The sequence below is a fragment of the Thermobia domestica genome, chromosome 12 (genome assembly GCF_964235325.1).
Source record: "Thermobia domestica chromosome 12, izTheDome1.hap1.1, whole genome shotgun sequence".
NCBI lineage: Eukaryota > Metazoa > Arthropoda > Insecta > Zygentoma > Lepismatidae > Thermobia > Thermobia domestica.
In genome coordinates this window covers 153,453,582-153,475,943 of record NC_137465.1, presented here as the reverse complement: position 1 = coordinate 153,475,943, position 22,362 = coordinate 153,453,582, and the positions used below count along the sequence as shown (strand labels likewise).

Sequence of the window (22,362 nt, the reverse complement as noted above, 5' to 3'; positions counted from 1 at the left end):
GAGCAGTCCACTAAACACACAGGAAGACCTTCTTCTGGTACAGTGCTGATTTCGACTGTTTTGGAACAGGTTCATGGGATGCTAACCAATTATGACGGCGGCGGGGAGTTTCGTACAGGACCCACTTCTCATCACATGTCAACACCCTGTCCGGAAAGGGCTCGTTCCTCAGACGAGACAGCAAAGAAACACAGGTGCCTGCTCGCATTGTCTTCTGGCCCGAATTCAAACCATGTTAGACCCATCGATCCACCTTGTAGTGCTTCCCAAGTTGATGGAAGTGCTGCCCAATTGTTTTTCTACTCACACTGAATTGTAGTCCCAGCTCCTCAGATATATGGCCACTTTTCGCCTGAATTGCTGCCTGAAGAATTTGATTTTTTTACATATGTTGGTCTTCCGGCATGTGGTGCTTCGAGTGGTTCGTCACCGTCCTAAAACTTGTTAAACCACCTCTGCACTGTCCACGTAGTGATAACATCCTCACCAAAGGACAGGCATATCTTTCGCCCAGTTGCAGCGACGTTTGACTCTAGTTTGATCTCGTACAGCATACACGCTCTTATGACGCTCTGTGGAGGTCCCATGTTCACTCTGCCCTTACGCAAGTTTATGGTGTAACTGAACTGCAACAGCCAGGTACCTCTACAAGGATATTGGACTTAGTCACACCAACAACTGACCTTCACCTCATCTCCATTCGCATTCAACTCACGGTGTGAGGATCAAAGACCTTCATAAAAAGCGACAGAACTTTCTTGGTTACCTTTATTGTACTCGAAAATGAAAACATCACCCGATTCTTCGTTGCTGAATTATCCCTCCATTTGAAGTGTAGGACACTTTAATTGCGCAGCTGCATCTGTCAGCATTCGACTACTTCTACTTACTTCCAAATGTTTGTTTACATCTCAATCGAACTCGAATAACGTAATGGCAGCTTGATATAACTTACACAATTTATTGGTGTTTACACCAGGTGACTTTACAGCTGAGTAATACTTGGTAGGTTCTGGATCGTTCATCCGAGGGTTAAGGTTTCGAGTCCGAGTAGGACCAATTTTTTTCGCAAACACGGGTAATTTAATTCTCCTCTTAGTCTTTACTATTTTATGGTTTTGCGTGTTTCACCTATACAGATATTTTATTTTGTATTTTGAATGTTTTATTAATTTGTCATACAGTATTATTTTTGTTGTTTGCATTCCGACCAAATTTGCAAATAAACTTTTTTCTTATATTAAACATCTTGAAATATGCGAAATATGTTGGTTGTTTTGTTAAGTGCAGCAACTCTAAAACCAATTCCATTAATTAATTTAAATTGGCTTCATCTCCGTCATTAAATTTTTCCGACCAAAGTCTGAGATAAGCTTTATTTTGTTCTGAACACGAATTTGAAGTTTGTCGCTGTACTCCCGGAATACACTTTACATTATTTATTCACTTTTAGACAGAGTCATAATTTATTCTTCTTTTCTTGTGATTCACTTCAAAGAAATGATACTTGGTCATGGATATCTTATTCTGTCGATAGGGAACATCCTCGCCTCTTGTGTATACACATCTCACTTGAATAAAAAGGTAACCAAGAAAGTTATGTCGCTTTCTGTGGAGGGCTGTGTTCAATTGCTCCTCACACAGTGAGTTGAATGCGAATGGAGAAAGGCGAAGGTCAGTTGTTGGTGTGCACCACCACTACCTGGTTGTGGCGATTCAGTTACACCATGAACTTGCGTAAGGGCAGAGTCAACAAGAGAACTTCACAGAGCGTCATTAGGGCGTATGCTGTACGAGTTCAAACTGGGGTCAAACGCAGCAGCTGAGCGGAAGACATGCCAGGCCTTTGGTGAGGGTGTTGTGACTACGAGGGCAGTGCAGCGATGGTTTAACAAGTTTAAGAACGGTAACAAAACACTCGAAGACGCAACATGTGGCGGAAGACCAACACATGTACAAAATTAAGATCGTCAGGCAGCAATTGAGGTGAACAGTGGCCAGACATGTGAGGAACTGAGAATACAATTCAGTGTGAGTGGAGGAACCATTCGCTAGCACCTCCATCAACTTGGGAAGCACTACAAGTTGGGTCGATGGGTCCCACATGATTTGACTTTGGGCCAGAATGCAACGCGAAATGCAACCTATGTTTTTTGCTGTCTCGTCTGAGGAAGGATCCATTTTTGGACAGGGTGTTGACATGTCTTGAGAAATGGGTCCTGTAGCTCCATTGTGCCATCATCATTGATTAGCATCTATGAATCGGTTCCAAAACAGCCGAAACCAGCGCTGCACCAGAAGAAGGAAAGAAGGTTCAGAAGAAGGACTGCTCGAGCCATCGTGCATCAGGAACTGCAACCAGCTCGACAGGGCATCAATGCAACTGTGTACTGTCAGTATTTGAACCATGTTCAAGAGAAACTCAAAACTCTTGAGCAGCACTTCTAAATCGCAGAGGCGTCCTCTGTTACAGAACAACGATAAAGCCCCACCTGGATAGGATGATCCAGGACACCATTCTACGCCTTGGATTAGAAAGACTTTTGCATCCGCCATACTCTCCGAACATTTCACCGTCACCATCAAAATGAAGATCGTCAGGCAGCAATTGTGGCGAACAGTGGCCAGACATGTGAGGAACTCAGACTACAATTCAGTATGAGTAGAGGAACCATTCGGTAGCACCTCCATCAACTTGGGAGCAATACAGCAGGAGCCATTTCTGGACAGAATGTTGACATGTGATGAGAAATGGAGTCCTGTACGAAGCTCCACTCTCCGTCATCATTGGAACCATGAACCGGTTCCAAAACAGCCGAAATCAGCACTGCACCAGAAGAAAGTCTTCCTGTGTGTTTAGTGGACTACTCGCGACATCGTGCATCGGGAACTGCTACCAGCTGGTCAGAACATCAATACAACTGTGTATTGTCAGTATTTGAGCCATGTTCAAGAAAAGTAAAAACTCTGGAGCCAGCACTTCTGAATCGCAAATGCGTCCTCCTGTTACAGGACAACGCTCTGCCTCACCTGGCTAGGATGACCCGGTTCTACGCCTTTTATGGGAAACACTATTGCATCCACCATGCTCCCCGGACATTGCACCGTCCGATTATCATCTGTTCCATTCCTTGAACAATCACCTTACCAGTTCAAATCCCTAGTAGAGGTGCAAAATGCACTTAGTACCTTCTTCGCTTCACGGCCCATCATGTTCTACCGCGATGGAATCCATGTCCTTCCAGAACGTTTGCAGAAGGTCCTCGATGCTTACGGGGATTATTTTTGATCTTCCAGGTACGGTTTAATTGACATATCGATGTTCTTAGGTGGTGGGTGTAAAAGTGACAGAACTTTCTTGGTTACCTTTATAAAAGGATATGTAGAAAACAAAAATCAAAGACCTACTAGGAAAATACTCTTTACAGTCAGAAATAATTTTCAGTGACCACATGATAAGTCTTGTAATTTACTGTGCCTCGACTGACAATTCCTTTCAACTTTCTTAACAGCACAAGGTAGGCATGTGCCACTTAGGTGTCCCAGCTACTTTATAGGTAGCTGACACTTCGCACATACGGTATTCATGTGCTAAGTATGCGTTTCAGCTACCTGAAGTTTTAGGTACTTGTTACACCTAATTGATATTTGCGACTATGTACCACAGATGTAGCATTTATATACCTTGCTTAGTTTCGCAGTGTGACAGTTATTTGTTTCTTATGTCCTCACTTGGGACATATATCTTTAATGTTCTAGGAACGTCCTCTAGGTGCATACTTTCTTAGATACTGACGCATAATTGATATCTGCAGCGACGCACGAATAACAACCCTAACAGCACGAGATGTGCTAAGCATGTGCCATTTAGGTGTCCCATCGACTTTTTAGGTACCCGTCACTTGCCACATATGATATTTATGTGATAAGTATGTACTTCAGCTACCTACAGTTTTAGGTACTTGCTACTCCTAATTGATATTTGCAATATCTACCACAAATATAGCATTTATATACCTGTCTGTTTCGCACTCTAACAGTCACTTATTTTTATGGCGTCACTTGAGACATTTATTTATCTGTCATGTACTAGGTACGTTCTTTAGGTACATACTGTTTCAGATACCCCAAGAGTACTAGATGTGCTAGGCATGCATGCGCCATTTAGGTGTTTTAAATTCATCTCCACCATTTGAAGCATTTGTTGCTTTTTTTTTCTAAGCGATTGTGTACTAGAAGGAAGAATCACATCAACTTTATTAGGTGACAACTGTCGGCGATCATTTGAAAGTGAATATGGAAGAAAGTAAATAGACGATCGTCATTTTGTTATAAAATTACATGGCGAGCAGATTTTATCTGATCCCAAACGGTTATCGTCGAATATACGCGGTTAAAAGAGCACTCTGATTAGCTGAATGCAAAAGACCTCAAGAATTTACCCCTCTACAAGCGATGTTCTCTTCATCACCTCCGTGTTCAAGTCGGAAGAGCACGCGGCTAGTAATCTAAAGATTGGTGGTTTGCGTCCACCTTGGGGTACGTTTTTTAACTTGTTTAAAGTGTTTTTTAGACTCACCTTATTGTAAACACATTACGCATATAGGCGATTTACTGGTAACATATTTTGGGGGAGTAATTTTGTGGTTCATTGACGCTGACGGCATGGGAACATAGCTAGAACATACTAGACACGTTCCTCAGGTACATGTCAGGCATGTGCCTAGGGGTGGACATAGACTATGACTATCACTTGCCATCCATGTGATTTCTCTCGGAGGTGCGTAAGGCACATGCTGGACACATTTCCATGTACCTGAGAGAATATGATGGGCATATGCGTGCTATGTAATTGTGCTGTTGGGGAGTCAGATTTTTGCATTTACTCATGTGCAGTAACATGCAACGGTTTCTCGCGCTTTCTGCTCCACTTCCTGTTCCTGTTTCAAATGGCAAGCAATAATACGTATCTGCGTGTCACTGTGAAGTAAAAATAACAAGCCTATTACTATAAAGTGGTTCGTGCCTGTGCAAATAGACAGGGTTGGTAGTGTAAAGAGTCATTATACCTCTTAATGACATACTTGTTTTATACCTGTTTTGTTTTTGCAGTGTCAAATTACTCTTGCACTCAGGTACGCACTTTCTACAACCATCTCAAACACCCGAACCCCTTCCCTTAAATAAGCAATACCCTTGGTGAAATTGATAATCTTGAGTACGTTCTTATTCTTTATCTCTAACATACGTAAATAGTTAACTGATCACATATGTATGAAAAATTCATCTTAATTTTTATTCATCAGTTATGTCATATATTTCTTCTAAATTCATCTTCCAAATTTAATGCATTTTTTGTTATTTTTCTCTAAGCGATTGTGGCCTAGAAGCAACAAATGCATCAAAATTAGGAAAGGAATTTAGAAGAAAGAGATGACATAACTGATGAATAAAAATTAAGATGAATCTTTCGTACGTATGTGATCAGGTAATTATTTTAGGGACAAAGAATAAGAACGTACACAAAATTATCATGCTTATTTAAGGGAGAAAATGTACAGGGGTACATTTAACAAGTGCCAGTTATATTCCTTCGATGTACTTGAGGTATATAAGATACATACCAGGCACATGCATAGCATATACTTAACAGCCCAAACAATGCTCTGTACGTGACTGGAATGTAGGTAAAGTGCTGCGGATGATATTCGCTTCTGCCAAAAACATACCTAGAACATACTACGCAAGTTTCCCAGGTACATGCCAGGCATGTGCTAGGGGCGGACATAGACTATGACCATTATTTGTTATCTACTTGATTTCTCTCTCATAGGTACATAAGGCACATTCTGGGCACATTCACATGTACCTAAGGGAACATGATAGGCATATGCCTGCTATGTAATTCTGCTGTTAGGATTAATTGTCATAATGTAAATAAAGCGTAAAGAATGCAATGTAATTTCAACTTATCAATGTATAATAAAACTATTAAAATTTAAAATAAAATAAACAAACATTTTGAGGTTCGGTAAACGCACTTTCAAGGAAGTGAAATCTAAAAATGAAAGTTAAAATGTCAAAATGTAAAAACAAAATAATGAACTTATACAGGTGAAAAGTAAAAAGGAGGGGTATTTAAACTAAACAAATGGTAAACAAAGTGTCAGTCATTGGGACAGTTAATTGTTGATCAGTCAGAACGGGCATTGTGAGTCGACCTTTAGACTGGATCCTTGTCAGTATGGACCTCAGCGTATACCATCAAACTTTCCTGTAAGTACTTCATTAATTATGCTAAGAAGCAACACATAACAAGTTCGTGCATGGAGGTCTTCCTCCATGACAGGCGTAAATTGTTAAAATTTATAATTTCTATATTTATATTTGTAATCTTTTCTCTATATGACTTGTTTCAATAATAATCGAGATGCATCTGAAGTAGTATTGTCCTTCTACCGAGGATAAACAAATAAGCAATATCCTATAATCATTTATTCAAATTAGCAACAAATCTCTTCTTTTAAAGTTACGAAACAAGGGTAAGAATTCAGGATGTTATAATAAACTAGCATCAATTACCCGCTTTGCTGGTTTATATTAAGAAAAAATAGTAATATGTTCGTAATATGTTTCTACTATTACTAAAGCGCTTCTTGATATTGGTCATTTTGATCATATATATATATATATATATATATATATATATATATATATATATATCCCCTTCCACAATTTTTGCGGGGCTGGATTTGGATTTAAATGGCATCAGAAATGTCACTGTTCATCTCAGCGACCTCAAAAACTATAGATTCGACACTAATATCGGTCATTTTCGAACATTTGTAAATGTCTTTCCCTTTCTTTAAGTTACATCGTCAAAGTGATATGACAAAAATCATATCATATTCGAACTTCATCTAGCCTGAAAATTTGATCGAGATCGGTCCGGTGGTTCAAGAGTTATTAAGTTTTATATATATATATATATATATATATATAAAACCTTCCTACCTCCTTCCCTAAGTTCTCTCGTCAAAGTGAATAAGTGAATAGATAAATACCATCCCAGGCCCGAACCTCATCTATGTTGACAATTTGACCGAGATTGGTCAGGTGGTTCAGGAGTGAAGTTACACAGACAGTCACTTTCATTTTTATCTTTTACATATATCTCCGCCTACCACTAACCCCCAAGTTGCACCGTCAAAGTTAAATGATAAAAATTATCTCAAGCCCAAACGTCATCTATGTTGAAAATTTGATTGAGATCGTTTGGGTGGTTCAAGAGTTATGAAGTTTTATTTATTTTTATATATTTGTCCCCTGCCCTACCGTCAAAGTGATAAGATAAAAACCACCTCGTTTCCGAACTTCATTCATATTCAAAATTTGATTAAGACCAGTCCTGTGGTTAAAGCGTGATGAAGTCACAAAGACGGTCACATTTATTTTTATTCTTTATATCCCCTCCCCCTCTCCGTCGTTGCTCCGGAAAAGTGAAATAACGAAAACATCCCAGGCCCGAACCTTACCTATGTTGAAAGTTTGGTCGAGATCGGTCCGGTGGTCCAACAGTTATTAAGTTTTATAGATTTTTATAGATTTCTCCCCTCCTCTCTTCCGCCCCTAAGTTCTACAGTTAAAGTGATATAATAAAAACCACCTAATATCTGAACCTCATCTACGTTGAAAATTCGGTTAAGATCGATCGGGTGGTTTAAACGTGATGAAGTCACAAAGACAGTCACTTTTATTTTTACATTTTTTTTACATATATTTCCCTCCTCCCCCTCTCCTTCGTTGCACTGCAAAAATGAAAAGAAGAAAACATCCTAGGCCCGAACCTTATCTATGTTGAAAGTTTGGTCGAGATCGGTCGGGTGGTCCAACAGTTATTAAGTTTTATATATTTTTATAGATTTCTCCCCTCCTCTCTTCCGCCCCTAAGTTCTACAGTTAAAGTGATATAATAAAAACCACCTAATATCTGAACCTCATCTATGTTGAAAATTCGGTTAAGATCGATCGGGTGGTTTAAACGTGATGAAGTCACAAAGACAGTCACTTTTATTTTTACATTTTTTTTACATATATTTGCCTCCTCCCCCTCTCCTTCGTTGCACTGCAGAAATGAAAATAAGAAAACATCCTAGGCCCGAACCTTATCTATGTTGAAAGTTTGGTCGAGATCGGTCGGGTGGTCCAACAGTTATTAAGTTTTATATATTTTTATAGATTTCTCCCCTCCTCTCTTCCGCCCCTAAGTTCTACAGTTAAAGTGATATAATAAAATCCACCTAATATCTGAACCTCATCTATGTTGAAAATTCGGTTAAGATCGATTGGGTGGTTTAAACGTGATGAAGTCACAAAGACAGTCACTTTTATTTTTACATTTTTTTACATATATTTCCCTCCTCCCCCTCTCCTTCGTTGCACTGCAAAAATGAAAAGAAGAAAACATCCTAGGCCCGAACCTTATCTATGTTGAAAGTTTGAACGAGATCGGTCGGGTGGTTCAAGAGTTATTAAGTTTATTCATTTTCACAAACATAATCACTTTCAATTTTAAAATATAGATTATAATTGCGTTAATGTCTTTTAAAATTACAGATTTATGTTGTCAGCTCTTCTTTTACCTGTAATACAAGTTACTTTGTTTTGCGTTTCTGTTGGCGGTGAGCCCAAGTTTGTGACAGTTCTTGTAGTGAACGATGAAACCACTGCAAAAGAGTGTGCCAATAATGAAACTACCTACTATAGTTGCTGGTTCATCAATTGCTTCAAACACGAGCATGAGAGAACAGTAAGTAGCAGTAAATCTATTTGAATCTTCACAACACAATTTGAATTATTAATAATACCGTATTTCTAATACTTGTTATACCATTTGGGTAAGTAAAATTTCATCAGAGGTGGGGCTTCAAACGCTGAACGTCATATTCTTTGCAGGACAAGTATTTGTTTTAAAAATATATCTTAATATAGTAAATGTTTTATTTCTTCCATATTGTCTTGCTTAAGAGGGAATTTAAGCCCTCAAACTCACTAGAAATCTAAGTCTACTTTTTATACAAATGCTGTTTAATTATTACAGGTAATTTAAGGTAGACCTATATATTGAAATGTCTTTATATCTAGCTGCAACTTAATTATATTATGAGTATGGATATCACCATAATATAATTACTTATCAGATTACCATTGGATTGTCACTAGCTTTTTGAGAGAACAATACTAAGTATATTATTATTATTATTACAAAGAGTGTTATTACTACTCAATTTGATTTATTATTTATTTGTCAGAAAATACGCTTTTTCTTTCATTGAGTGACTGCATATTGGATGAATTTTTGTTGAGTTGCTGCTCTTGTATTAATGTGGTGTTATTTGGTGAAAGGAATATTGGGATGGCAGACGTGGGTAATTTTATGTGTTAATTTACAGGGTTGCCAGACTATATGAACAGTAGAAATCACCATGCATAGTCCAGTTCTCGTTTTGTTCTGTTATTGTGTACGATCGTCGTAATTTGAGCATGAAAATTAAAACACTGGAAGAAATGCCACATAAAATAATTGAATATATGATCGTAGAAAGTAGCTGAACTCATATTGTATAGCTTTGAGATGTGAAAGAAAAAATAATTAAACATCTTCAGTGGCCATCTTTCAGCACTCGGTCTCTACTACATGGTGTAAAAAGTTTACGGTCTCACATAAGATCCATTTTACTGGATCATTTTGGTATGAAAAGGATATTTGCGGATGGGTGCTGCATTCTCTAACAATCGATCAGAAGGAGCAGTAAGTTAATAATTTGGAGCATGAGTTGGCGTTGTTTCAGCGTAATCGAACGGAATTGATGAAGCATTTACACACTGGAGTACAATAGTCAATCTGCAGAGCGGTAGCAAATGGATGAAAGCCGACCAAAGCACTCAAAGACATAGCGTTCGCCCGGCAAGATTATGGCTAGTATTTTTTTCGGATACCCATGATATAATATTTATGGGCTATATGGAGAAAGGAAAAAAAAACAATAGCTGGTGAGTACTATCTTACGTCATTGGATAAACTAATCCTGGAGATCAAGAAAACTCGACCGCATTTGAAGAAGAAACCAATCTTGTTGCATGCAGACAAGGCACGTGCGCAGTCATCCATAATTGCGATGGCGAAATTGGATTCTTTGGATTACGAATTGCTTCCCCACCCACGATATTCTCCAGATCTGGGCCTCAGCAACTACTATTTGTTTCCTAACTTGAAAAGATGTCTCCAGGGAAAGGGATTTTACACTATTGAGGAGCTCACATTGAAAATGAAGCCTATTTTGCACTAGTAGGAAGCGGATATTTCACCCTATACAGTAATCCAATGTTGCGTTTACAATGTTGTAACCCTTTAACTCCGGTCTCTTCTATGCAGAATATTGCGCATACCGCCTAAAGAATCGGAAAGTATTCATAAACCAATTTCATAAAGAAAATTGACTCAGGTCCTTTCTGCAATGATAGATTTGATTAAGTTCGATCTAAAAGAATTACATGAAAGTATTGAAATCAAGTAAAGAAGAAGATCTCTAAAGTGTAGACATATTAATGTTAATCCTTTTCAAGATATTCTGTAATTTTTAAAGAATACACAATTGCTATTACTTAAATGTGATTAAGTTAACCTTACCCTTTTTCTTTACAAACATATACATGTAAGAACTTTCACGTAAAAATACAATTATGACAACACTTCTATTGATCTGGTGTCTCTTGTAAACAACAAAATTAGGTTGCAATCTTACCATTTGCACAAATATATCAGATACATTATACCTTCAAAATTGAAGATGTCAGAAATTATAACTAGAATATGATATTACTTGCATAAAATAAGTTCTTGTCAACCAAGAAATAAATTCTCAACAAATGAAATACATAACTTTAGAGTAGCTACAAGCTCTATTCATTAAATTTATACTTCGGCAATTCAGATAAAAGAATATATTTGCATCACTGATTCAGACACTGAAAATTTAAAATGCAGATAATAGGAATATGAATGTACCTTACAGACAAATTAATAAAACACAGCTTAGTTGAATTGAAATTTAAAAAGAAGTGTATTATTTGCTAAGTATTTTTTTTTTTTGTTGTTAAATTTAGCTCTGCTTTTATTTCCTACAGTACATTTCCTCCTCACAATATCGAGTGAGCCTCTACTCCAGTGGTTTCCTCTGCTGACACACTTTACTGAATGTCCTCCACATTGCTACACACGGGACGTTTGTTTGATTTTTTAAAGTCAATACTTGTACATAGTGTAAAGAAGGTTGCTTCGCGTCTGTTTGAATAAAAGCGATTACTTCCTCCCCTGCGCTCAGAATGAACTAATCCGATCTTGATCAGCACGTCTGAAGTATACTATGTGAAGTATGAGAGTGTGTTTGTGTCTTTTCGCTGGGTACTTTTTTTTACAAACGCCATTCTAACCTCGGTAGTTTTCGGAAGGAGCATTCTAAAACGCTCCCAAATGTTTGTTTTCTTACTGGTCAAAAATGCCGCCAAATCTTTCAGTTTCGGGAGGATTATGTTGTAGCCCCTTACAACGAAAGGTTAAGTGTTTCAATGATGAGGAAGAAGTGCAGCATTAACGGTTGTGACATTAGTTTTACTTTTCTCAACATGTGATCGGCAATGTAAGGATTCCATGGCCCCAGCATCCGATTCTCCAACAAAAGAGATGAGAGTACGCCCGTGCACATGTTCGACCATACAGGCGAAGCTTCACAGAATGGCATGCAAGAGAATTTCCCGACCCAAGGACAGATGTCGAAACGCTTAAATGTGTTTTTAGGAGCACTCAACTGCACCTTCTGTAAAGAATTGAATCTTGAAAAGTCGTTCACGGCTAGCGATCATCACCATACCGACACCAACAGACGCGAACGCAAATGAAACGCTCGGAAGTTGTATGGGCGACTTCTGGTAAACCAACAATAGCGTTATATCCTACATTGAATGAAAAGTAGGTGTATCTTTCCGACTACGGCAAACCATCATGTAGCCTACAGAGACAGGTCCGATGCAAGAACCATTCCCGGAAGGGTACATTGTGGTCGCCGACTACTGTCACTGAGGCAAACAAAAGATTCATCGCATGCAGAACTGTAAAATCACTCGCAATACTGCCAGTAGGATACCCTGAGAACGATCTAGGAGCAGGAGCTGCCAGAAATGAGCGGAAACGAGATTAACATAGTTTGCATCCATGAAGACAAAGCTTTTAACAGACCTGAAGATCGTCCCTCGTATTTTTACCAGGATACGGAGGAAGCTACTGGAATACAGGCTACTGGAATTTCAACGAGAGACTTGTAAAGTATTCAGACTTAAGTCCAATGTACTTTTCTGGATTAGGACTGCCCAAAGCTCTTTGGGCAAGAGAAACGCGAACAAACTCTGCTAGAATTGCTACTTTATGCTACACTGCTAGATATACTCGACAACTAGGAAACAATTGGAAATTAGATATTTATAAATTTAGAAGTATCTAAAGAGAGAAACTATGTATTAGGTATCCAAACTACCTTGTGAAAAAAATTGTTAGTTAATTTTTTTTATTCTGTCTATAGAAATATCGTAAAAACTTTGATAAGGCAGTGGATAAAATTAGAGATGGAGATGCAATTATGGCTATGTATTTTGGACCTCTCTATACGAAGACATTGGATTCTATGACAGATCTAGGACTTACTATAGGTGATACTGTACCTAAAATTGAAGATATGCAAGTAAAAATAGTAATAGATCAATCAGGTACTTTTTCTTTCTAATAGTTCAGACTATATTCAGTAAATTTAATTATAACAGCGATAAATGTTAGCCCATACAAATTTTCATTATTTCTTTTGTTGAATTAAGATGGGAGTTTTTTAGTTTCAAACTTCCAAACTTCGCTATGAGTAAGTGTGGAAACTGAAAAGCCTTATAGTATAGCGTGTCCGTCAGTTTGTGTCCCGGCAGATGTCAGACCAAAAACAGTAAGACATAAAGATATTATTTTTTTTTTTTATCCATTCACCATTCAAAGAAGAGACTCAATTTCCACCCATATCTCTGTAATTAAATTGGAAGTTCTAGAAATTGATTTCTACTTCTGGTTTCAATATTGATCTGCATAAAATGGTAATAGGGTAATACAAACCATTTTAAATATGAATTCAGGACACCAAATACTTAGTATTTACTCTCAGCTTTTATTCTATTAAAACCGCAAGTAATAAATGTCAGTATAACCTCCAGTTTAAATATTGCTTCCTATATAATAAATAATTGAGGGACATTTTTTTAAAACTCGATAGAGCACAAAACATCTTTTTTACAATTGCATTTTTGTTCTTATTGTACATAACCTCTATCGAGTTCTGACAAAACGTTCATGATTTAGTATTCTATATACATGACACATTTCGAGATTTGTCAATTCTGGTTTCACAGCTGGATTGGTAGCATAAAAATCATACCTCTGTTTCTCAAAATTTGCTCTATCGAGTTTTGAAAAAAAACGGTCCTCAATTGAAAGGTACGGGGAAAAAACAAGGAATGTCCATTTATGTGCTTTTTCGGGTGCTTTGCCCTATTTGTTGTTGATTATTGGTAATATTTGACTGTATATATATGCATGTGTAGATGTAGAAATGTCCATGTAAAAAGGGACAAAAGATTTAATTAACCCTATTCTTTTTACGTGTTTTCAATATTAAAACACCGTTTTCTCGAAAATGCAGTTTTGTGACATTCCTTCTTTTTCCCCTTACCCTTCAATTGTTTTCGATGTGGGTTCGGCGTCCGAATGACATGTTCCATCTCTGACCTTATATCTCTATTGTAATCGGAAGTTATACAATACATTTACTACTTCTGATTTCAGTATTGAATTACATAGCTTCTAGTCTAGTCCACAGAATAGAGACATATCTTATTACAAAGGGTCAAATAGTTCTATTTTTTGATACGTTCTATAGGTCAGTCCCGTGGTCCAGAGTCCAAGCTTTCGACTTCTTAATCCTTGTGCGTTCGCCATGGTGCGTCTAAAACCTTGTGGCATTCGTGAATTCAGCTTATATGTCATATTTTCCTCCAATGTATCTTAGAGATAAACTTATGATTTAAAGATGTAGATTATCACATTTGTTACAACTTCGTAGGCAAATTGTTTTTGTAGAACAATTATATAGAGGGATGTAAAAATGCTATTTAAAAAAAATCTGTGGAAGTTTTTCGATCATACATCCACAACGTTACCTCGCGAGGTCCTGGAGAAAAATGTTTCAAATAAAAGTTGTACAATCTTAAAGTTGCTACTTTTTGTACAAATAATTATTTTGTACGAATAAATCAATGGCACTACGCTGTTCAGATGGGCTTTTTAAGTTGAAAATTTATACTAATTTTTATAAGGTAGGGGTGAAAGTAAAATTAACTTATTTCCTTAAGATCGAATAACTTATATGAAAAATAAAACGCACATTATAGGTATCATAATAGCACTGGAAACGTAACGGCAAAGTGATATTTTCAACTGTGACCTTTGTTTTGATTAAAACTAAAATTAAGTATTTTATTTCTAAAGAAAACTAATTTTAATTATCAGAAATAAAGATGATGAAAACCAATGTGGTGATCACATGTCAAATAACTGAAATCCATCTCGTTGATCATAGCTGTTTACGAACTATAATGAAAGAGAATTTAATTTAGTTTCAGCTGTAAACCTTTTCCTAGTTTTTAGTACTAGAGAAATCTAAAATTTTCTTCATGCATATAAAATCCTACTTGATCCTGTTCACTTGATATAGAAAGAAAAAGGCACAGAAAGTCGAATCATACGTAAAATTGTAATGATATTTTTCCTTTTGCTATTGTACTATCTAATCAATGAAAAAAAGCAAGGCGTAACGAAGAATCGAGCACCGTCGTGTAGATGTAAGTTCTGTATGGATCCAATGAGCAATGGAACAATATGTAGCAGAGCTTGTCTCGTGTACTGTGTAAATATGTGGCTAATAACAGTACATTTTAAGTTGTGAAAGAGCATAGTACTATTTTGCTCTATTTGTTAAGTTTCATGGTATTTCTATAGTGTCTTGTATGAACTGCAAAGAGAAAGATAATACTTTTATCGATTTTGTTAGGGATTAATACTTTAAAGCCTTTAAACACTTAATTAAATCGCGAGGTGGTAGAAAGATACGCGTACCGATTTGATTCACATAGTAAGGGACAAAATATACTATCCCGCGATAAACATGCACTTGGGCACCTGTATTGTGAAATATAATATACATTATGTTTTGCTATCGTTGGATAGGTATAATGGAAGACTTAAGCTCATTTCAAGATCTAAATTCGAGTCTTTATTGAACTTTTCTCTTCTGCTGGATACGGAAAATATACTAAAACTGATTTGGATACCCCGTAAAAACATAGTAAAAATACATTAATAACAAATTTAAAGATGTCATTCAAATTGAAGTATGGCATGGCACAGTCATACAGACCTATATATGGTACATTTTTTCAAGTGTGCAGAACTAAACTGCGATTATACTACGATTATTGTTTTTATGAAACTGTTTTTATATTAAATATATCCTGCTATATTCGAGTCAACACAGCCGTTTTTTTTTTTTTTTTTACCTATTGTTATGTTACGCCTAATTTTCATCAATCTGCATTACGTATTCTTTTACAAATAAGAGTTGTTTTCAAGAGACTTATTTTGGACTTTTTTTGGTTAAACTTGGCAAAACTATCTTTGGCTGGTATGCAGATTCACTTGGAGAACAGTTACGGAAATTTACAACTCTTTACAACGTTTCATACTATTGGTAAGAAATGAAATTTCAATACATTAGAAAATATGTGGATTTAAAATGTTCGAAATGGGCAACAGTGTTTTCCAGTAATAATTGTAAACTTTTGAAATTTTATTGTGTGTGTGAACACAAAAATACCATTTTAGTTTCGGTTCTTTTACAGTAAAAATATTTTGTAAAATGCAACAAGAATTTAAGACTTTGACAGTTCCTGCTCGCCATCTTGTATCTCACATCGACATTAACAAATCATATATAATATGTATATATTTTTGTAAGTAATAAGTAAATATTTGTGACTCTTATTTAAAAGTTTGGATTGCGAACGAAGTGAGCAACAAAATTTTTACCAAATCTATTTTTTGGCAAACAGACAACAGCATTGATTTAATAGAGCGCGACTACTTTTACTGGGAACCACGTCGTTTACTCTTTTCCAACACTTCCTTTCTTCTTGTTCGTTCGGCGCGCTCTTGCTATCAGCGCCCGGGGCAACAACCCTGCTCGCTCCCTCCTAGCTACGACTGCGAGTCAATACAGTAATTCGTATCTTACTGTGGATTAATCAGTTCCTGTGTTACGTTAAGGGGTCTCAATCCGCAGAAATTCACGGCAACGCAATGCAAAATATGCGTTTTAGTTTGCAAAAATCGGTATAGCCTTTGCAATTGTTTCTTCCAACTTTTATGTTGCGTTACAATCCAAAACATTTTGCGAAACCATACGAGAAAAAGAAGGATAATAATGTTATTTTTTTTTCCTTCTGTCAGCGTGCTTGACATTTTAAACAATAGTAACTCATCTACTAAGATCAGTCATATTAGATAATACTAGTATACTGAATTTTTCATATTTCTTTATAAGTAATACAATTTACCGACTGATTTCAGATATACAAACAATGTTTTTCATGAAATTCATGGTGTTCAAAGCATTTGAAAATTTTAGTATGCTACTTGGGAATCATTTTACATCCAAAGTAAAACTAAAAGTGCTAAACCAGTCAGCTGAACTGAACAACATGATTAAAAAGTACTGGAACTCTCCGTTTCTTCCTAGTCATATTAAGGAAGAATTTACGAAGTTAAAAGGAAAAGATGTATGTGATCCAGATTTTGAGATATCGCAGAACCTAACTGATTTTCTTACTAATCCCGCAATAGCATCACAGCTTAGTGAAGATGTAAAAACACTGTTGACTCTTCTACCTCACCGAAGAGATCTTTGTGAATTGGCCCAAGGAGACTTTGATTTACAAAATCTGAAACCAGTATACGTAAGTATTGTTAGTTGTACTGTACTCTGCTGATTCGTACAAATTAAATTGCAATGAAACCTAATCTTACTTTTAAATCCCAGCTAATAGTGCAGTAAATAAAGCTCAGATTTTAATGAAGAATGAAACAAATTAGTAACAAGCTGAAAATTGGTACAGATGTTGGGAATGATGTCCTAAACAACAAAAGTCCCTTGAAATCCCAGATGACCTTCGCCGCCATATTGGAAATGGCCGCCGGATGTGTCAAATGAACAATACCCAGATAAAAATAGCAATATCTTCGCTATGGTTGAACATAAAGAGATAAACTTAGTGTCGTTTTATAGAACATAGAAAACACAATATTTTTTAAAGGGAAACAATTTTTCATAAAACGCATACTCTTAGAAATATTTAGCTCTAAATTCTAAAATTACGAAAACTACCGGCAAATTGATTTAAAATTTTATTCAACTTAGGATGTAATTATTAACAAGTTAAAATTTGACATAGATGTTGATAAAGATTATTTAAATGACATGCTAAAATCCCACAACTTTTTCGTTCGCCATATTGGAAAATGTACAAATGTCCGAAGTAATTGAAAGACAATATTTTGTTAAGTGAAATACAAAATCTGGACCCGGCTAAATATTTGAGAAACTGTAAATGCAGTCGATCCGAAGCCAATTGGGAGCAATGGTGGTACAAGAGGGAAACATTATGACGTATTTAAGGTTGTTACTCCGCCATCTTGGTGACCGATATCTTGGAATCAACTTGTTTATTTTAAATGGCAACATGGTCGTGTGACATATTAAACAACATCCTCGTTCAAAGAGAAACCCAATGGTAAGGCTATTTTTCCAAAACCTACAACTATTTTGAAGTTGTGAATAGATTTACGAAATGTTATATGTGAAATACTGTGAAATGTGCTGTGCGAAGTTTCGAATTGAAGGATAAAGATAAAGTAAAAAGCAAGCTTTGTAATATCTCACATTACGTATTCTTTAATAACCAGGAAAAGAGAGAGCTAACACACATGAGACAATTACAATCACATGACATGTTCAACATGCCCATCGTTCTGTTCTATGCATATTCTTAACCTTGAGACACAGTGCTTGTGCACTCTGCGAAGCATAGTTGGTGATATTTGTTCACAGACAGTAAATATTCTCTTTTTCAGGTAGCCAATGTCAATAATTTTACACTGGTAAACAATAGCTTTAAAGTGCCCCCCAAAGATAGAAATCCAACCGAGGTAGTAGTCGGGGGATCTTGCTGGCCACTCAACTGGTCCATGCCGACCTACCCAACAACTGGCAAAGTGTTCATTGAACCATCGATTACATTAAGACCATAATGCCGCGGTGCCCCATCTTGTTGCCAATATTGATGAAATCACCCTTCCTCGTCCAACAAAAGTGGCACAACAGTGTTTTCAAGCATATCTCCATATTGTGCAGCAACCAAAGTCCCATCAATGAAAACACGTTTAATAAGTTTTCGCCCCATATTCGACACCACACCATTACCTTACCTGCATCTTGCATCTTTGATGCATCTATCCAATTAAGATTTCTATTGTCACAGTACCGGACATTTTGTTTGTTAATCTCACCTGTTACATAGAAATTTGCCTCATCACTAGAAACAATGTTATGAGGAAACTCTCGGTTACGAGCTATCTGGGTCAACGCCTACTTACAAATCTCCATTGGTTTATCTGAATCATCCTCTGGGAGCTTTTGTTTCAACTTTAATTTTTAGGGGTGCCACTTTTTCTTTTTTAACATTATTTGAACACTTTTGACACTAACATTATGTTCACTTGATACATGTCACACACTCTCCGTAGGACTTTTCACCAATAACCCAACACAGCTGCTGATATGTCTAGAATAGTTGCATTTCATGGTCGTCCTGATCGAGGTAAATCATCAATATTTCCCTTTGCCATGAACTTGCGGATTAGTTTTCGTACAGCACTGTCTGTCACCGGCTCGCGATTAGGATGTCGCTCTTTAAAGACGGATGTTATTGCTGAACTGCGTTCTCCAGTCAAAAGAAATATTTCGATTCTTTCCTCTCGAATTATCATCCTGTCCTACTTAGAAGGAAAAAAAGATAAAGAGTCAGTCGGTTACAGTCTATACAATGTTCCACACATAACAAAATTTAAGTCTAAATGATAACATATTCTAGCTTAAATCCATTCACAACTTCAATCGTTGCAGATTTTGAAAAAAAAAATGCTTTAAAGTAAGATTTCTCGGTATTGGGCAAAATGTTCAGTATAGAGCTAGTACAAATCTTAATTGGATGGATGCATCAAAGATGCAAGATGCAGGTAAGGTAATGGTGTGGTGTAGAATATGGGGCGAAAACTTATTGGACGTGTTTTCGTTGATGGAACCTTGGATGCTGCACAATATGGAGATATGCTTGAAAACACTGTTATGCCACTTTTGTTGGACGAGGAAAAGCGATTTCATCAATATTGGCAACAAGATGGGGCACCGCGGCATTATGGTCTTAATGTAATCGATGGTTCAATGAACACTTTGCCAGTTGTTGGGTAGATCGGCATGGACCAGTTGAGTGGCCAGCAAGATCCCCCGACCTACTACCTCGGTTGGATTTCTATCTTTGGGGGGCACTTTAAAGCTATTGTTTACCAGTGTAAAATTATTGACATTGGCTACCTGAAAAGGAGAATATTTACTGTCTGTGAACAAATATCACCAACTATGCTTCGCAGAGTGCACAAGCACTGTGTCTCAAGGTTAAGAATATGCATAGAACAGAACGATGGGCATGTTGAACATGTCATGTGATTGTAATTGTCTCATGTGTGTTAGCTCTCTCTTTTCCTGGTTATTAAAGAATACGTAATGTGAGATGTTACAAAGCTTGCTTTTTACTTTATCTTTATCCTTCAATTCGAAACTTCGCACAGCACATTTCACAGTATTTCACATATAACATTTCGTAAATCTATTCACAACTTCAAAATAGTTGTAGGTTTTGGAAAAATAGCCTTACCATTGGGTTTCTCTTTGAACAAGGATGTTGTTTAATATGTCACACGACCATGTTGCCATTTAAAATAAACAAGTTGATTCCAAGATATCGGTCACCAAGATGGCGGAGTAACAACCTTAAACACGTCATAATGTTTCCCTCTTGTACCACCATTGCTCCCAATTGGCTTCGGATCGACTGCATTTACAGTTTCTCAAATATTTAGCCCGGTCTAGATTATGTATTTCACTTAACAAAATATTACCTTTCAATTACTTCGGACATTTGTACATTTTCCAATATAGCGAACGAAAAAGTTGTGGGATTTTAGCATGTTATTTAAATAATCTTTATCAACATCTACGTCAAATTTTAACTTGTCAATAATTACATCCTAAGTTGAATAAAATTTTAAATCAATTTGCCGATAGTTTTCGTTAGTTTAGAATTTAAAGCTAAATATTTCTAAAAGTATGCGTTTTATGAAAAATTGTTTCCCTTTAAAAAATATTGTGTTTTCTATGTTCTATAAAACGACACTAAGTTTATCTCTTTATGTTCAACCATAGCGAAGATATTGCTATTTTTATCTGGGTATTGTTCATTTGACACATCCGGCGGCCATTTTCCAATATGGCGGCGAAGGTCATCTGGGATTTCAAGGGACTTTTGTTGTTTAGAACATCATTCCCAACATCTGTACCAATTTTCAGCTTGTTACTAATTTTTTCCTTACTTTTTGCTAATTTGACTGCACTACAAAGGAGACGGAGGGTTAGTGAATATGAAAAAAATTGAGTGAATTTCTAAATGAAAATATTATCGCTCGGAAACGAGAAAATCAGAAGAAAATATTGTATACACTAGCATCAATCTTGAACACCATGTAAAGGTCTGCACGAGCTTAGATCGAGCCAGCGGGCTTAAGTCCAATCCGGCCCGCGGACCGGACTCGGGCGTGCAAAGCTTATATCACTTCGGACCCGGGCCGGGCTCGGACCGTAAATTTTTAAAGATATGTCCATATTTGTGGTACCTTTTCGGGCCTAACTTTGTAACTTTGAATATACAATGAGACATCACAGTTCTTTCTGGAGAACTTTTAAAGCACAGCTGCAAAATCAAACCGCTGTAAATTAAGTGCTGTAAATAAAAATACGATTTTGCGTTAATTATTATGTTTCTGGAATTTGGGCTTATTTAGGGCTCATTTGATTACCATACGAGGTTGGGTCGGGATCGGGCCTAAATCCTGAAACGTATTTCGGTCTCGGGTCGGGCTTTGCCGGATCCGGGCTAAAAATTCCGCCCCGTGCAAACCTCTTACTCCATGCCTGAGATCAAGCCAGTGATTCTCTCTCGACAAGTGTGCGGTGTTCACTACTAATCGATTGTGTTCGTCGTGTTGGTCTTCTAATTTTGAATGGTAAAACTCTATTTCAGTAGCTTGGTGAAACAAACGACATTTACACAGTGGTGCCCACCCCCCCTTATGTCCATGACGCACCCCCCCCAACTGTCTATCCGTAGGTGTTCTTCCATGAAAAAATCTTCTTTTCGATTAATTTTACCCCCCCCATCAAACATATTTATATAGATTTTTAACCCCCCCCAAATATTTCAATGACGCAGTTTGCGTCATAGCCCCCCCTTGTGGGCACCCCTGATTTACACATCCTTACAAAATATTGCTGTCATGTGATGTGTACTATGCAAACTACAGTATGTGTGATATCTCTTTGTTTGCGGCGTCTATTATCGTTTTATTCTAATGACGCTACAGTATTATAACAAGTTTTTGGATTTACTGAATATGATCAGAACATGCTGGACAACCTGTTTTTGTTCGATGAGCAGCATTTTCATTTACAGCATTGCAGGATGTTAATAAACATAATTTCCCTGCGTGAGTTGCTGCATACCACAAAGGTGATAATGATGCGTAATTGTTCGGTACACACCCGCGTTGCAAACATTGCCCTGCCATGTTGCACACCTGAGATAGGTCGCCTAGTCATCTGTGGTTCCAACAGGACGACGCAACAGCATATTTCGCACAAATGTCAACGACATATTTTGAGAAATGTATCCTGGCAAGATAATTTCGCGCTTTGGGGATATCAACTGGCCTGCCTGTTGGAATGATTTATTGATACCGGATTATTTTTTTGTATGACTTTCTGAAAAGTAGAG

At 36.9% G+C, this 22,362-nt stretch overlaps 1 protein-coding gene across 3 annotated transcripts in view; it reads left to right on the top strand.

Annotated features, from left to right (window-relative positions):
- The window catches only part of LOC145665805 (ABC transporter G family member 20-like), a 116,707-nt gene that overhangs the window by 53,884 nt on the left and 40,461 nt on the right, over positions 1–22,362 (top strand). For all 3 annotated transcript variants that reach the window (XM_081732918.1, XM_081732919.1, XM_081732917.1), the window contains 3 exons: positions 8,617–8,809; positions 12,636–12,819; positions 16,772–17,157. In XM_081732918.1, the coding sequence (XP_081589044.1) occupies positions 8,617–8,809; positions 12,636–12,819; positions 16,772–17,157 (763 nt within the window). The remainder of the gene's footprint in view (positions 1–8,616; positions 8,810–12,635; positions 12,820–16,771; positions 17,158–22,362) is intronic.